We start from the raw sequence: 2,716 nt of genomic DNA, 5'->3' as shown, positions 1-2,716 counted from the left end.
AACCGGTTTTCTTCATTTCCAGCCAGCTACTCTTTACCCAAATTTAAAAATAAAAATTAAATAAACATTTGTCTTTTTAAAATTAACATAAAAAATGCCATTTCAAATATGTTATAAAAGGTTTATTTTAGATAAATAATACAATTTATAAACATAGTTCTATATTAAATACATGTTAATTATCATATGTATATAAAAATGTTATAAATGTTTAATATTCAGTCAAATTTAAAAGCAAAAAAGTAAATTTAGAAGTACATTGTTTCAAAATACACGATGTTCATACAATAATTTTTAATTTTTTTTAATATAGTTAAGTAATAATATTTCTTTATAAAAAAACACGTATTTACATAGTAATTACAGTATATATCTTTTAATGTTGAAAATCTTTTTACTGATTTAATTTACTACAATTTAAATCAATATTTATGCATGTAAATTATACAGGTTAATCCGATCCAAGTTTTCTATGTTGGCAGCACTGAAAAGCAATGATCACGCGTGTTCAAATTGGCAATTTTTTGTTTGCAACAACACATTTACGAAATGGATCGCTTAACCGCCGCTCAACACGTTAAAATTGTTCAATTGTTCCAAAGAAAAACAATTGTGTACGAATATTATGGTTAATTTCAGCATCCTTTTTAGCGAAAAATTCGCAACAAATTAAACATTTTTTAATAGACTAGAAACGTTAAAATACGGTAAAGTGCGCCTATGTTAAATGAAAGTGTGGTCAAAGAATCTAAATTGTCGATTCGCTGCTTTTGGGCTTTTCTTATGGCTCTCTTAGGCGCATTTTGCATCAGAAACGCCACCTACGCCAGTATAAAATTAAGATAAAACAATATGGGGGCCAATATAGATTTGTTATGGCCAAAACTGGTCAGCGCTGGAGTAGCATTGGCGTGACGGTTTTCTCTCTCTACACTGGCAACCTTCCTGGCGTGCGGACGCATTTTCTCATTTTACAATGTAAACAACTGTAACCATCAATAAATATACTACTGCAGCGGCTCAATCTGTGTCTAATTGCCACCCGTCATCATCACCGGTCCCTAAAACAATAAGAATTCCTGATACTCAAAAACCAATTTTCATTTTGCACTTTTCTCAAGAAGTAACAAACAACCGAAAATTTAATAATAATTCACATTTATTCGTTTGTCGACTACTGATCAATTATTGACAAAATTTTTATTTTGGAAAAAATAATTTCTGGTTACGTATTTGTTAACAATCAGTCGCTTTTGACATTTTGCTCTTATGTGTGTCATATGATTCCTGGATAGGAAGATTTCAATATGGAACTTACTAACTTTCCATCATATGCTATGAATAAGAATAATTATTATTATAAATTATTAGTTTGTTATAACTTAACCGAAAGTCTAGCTAGCATATACAGTAAGGATTCAAAATTCCACTATCGACCAAACCTTCGCAATAGTTTCCAATTAAATTGTCTGCAATTTATATGTAATAATGTACATTATATTATTTTTCATGACATACCTAATCGATAATAGTGAGCCATTTAAATATATTTAAAATATTTTATACTTTAAATAATCGGAATAATATCCATAATTAAATTCGTCCGCGCTCGGTGGATGATGTCATTAGTATTTCGAAATACATGCACAAGTTGCGGCTTTCTACGTTGTGGTCAACGTTTAATCGAACGGCGAAACTTTGAGAAGCGCAGAAAGACGAGGTGATAAAGCGGCGTCTTGTCGCACAATGACATAGTCAGGTTTGACCGCTCGTCCGGCGACATGGCTCGACCGAGACTCGAGAGCCTTCTTCTAGTCTTCCTCTTCACCTTCATCCGCTCGGCCACCAGTCGTGAGTTTGCCTTCTAATACAATAATAAAGAAACGGCTGATCTTTATGCAACTGTTTACAGTAGTTTTGCAACAATCGAGCGCCGGCTATTAACAAGTTTTTTTAGAGTGTGTAAACATTTTGTCATTATACAATAATCATTAAGGAGGTGTTTGTGTTTTAATTTATTTTTAATTCACATCGAAGACAAGTATTATATCATTGCCGCGTATGGGTTTGCTCGGCCGTGGGCGGACGAGTTTTAAATTCTTCTTGCAATGAAAATAAAAATGCAGCGCCTGCATTGACAGCTGATTTTGACTTTTTTTCTTTACGAAGTTCACTGTCCTGCGGTTATCCTTAAATATTAAAGGTTGTGTAAAGTTTTAATTTTTAATTATATTTTATCCGCCAAACATTTTACGAAGACCGTAAGTTATCATTAGCTCGTCATTTTAAACTACATTTCGGAGAAACTATGGCAAAGCATAAAATTCTCCCCCTCTTCCTTAAATTTATACAAATTTTCACTAGTATTTTGTGCCAATATTATTCCAAAAATAATGCGTAAAAAACTAATAAATAATTAACAAGATCGATAATGTCCAGTCGGTAGCATAGTTAGGCACTGGTATTTACGCAGTAATAAGGAGCGCCGTTTATAATAGTATAATACTATTTTTTTTCATTATAAAAAAATAATATATTAAACATATAATAATACAGGAAAAGACGTTAGATATGTTGCTTCGTCTGTCCTATTTTTTTTTATTGTTTTGAAATAGATTTACGCTTTACCGATCGTTCACACTATGACGCGCACGAGACGATTTCATGACATATTAAAACCAAGTTGCAAATATTTACGGGGCTAGGGAACTGAGAT

General features: G+C 32.0%; 1 protein-coding gene across 1 annotated transcript in view; it reads left to right on the top strand.

Moving 5' to 3' along the window:
• The first annotated feature begins 1,694 nt into the window (after positions 1-1,694).
• LOC148229695 (phenoloxidase-activating enzyme 1-like) overlaps positions 1,695-2,716 on the top strand; it is a 13,532-nt gene continuing 12,510 nt past the window's right edge. Inside the window, exon 1 of the mRNA XM_088196599.1 lies at positions 1,695-1,851. Coding sequence (XP_088052725.1) covers positions 1,782-1,851 — 70 coding nt within the window. The 5' untranslated portion in view covers positions 1,695-1,781. The remainder of the gene's footprint in view (positions 1,852-2,716) is intronic.

This window comes from Plectrocnemia conspersa, unplaced genomic scaffold, assembly GCF_051122295.1.
Source record: "Plectrocnemia conspersa isolate PC_06_02 unplaced genomic scaffold, ASM5112229v1 ptg000011l, whole genome shotgun sequence".
NCBI lineage: Eukaryota > Metazoa > Arthropoda > Insecta > Trichoptera > Polycentropodidae > Plectrocnemia > Plectrocnemia conspersa.
Note: the sequence above shows the minus strand (reverse complement) of the source record. Positions and strands in the feature narration are given on the sequence as shown.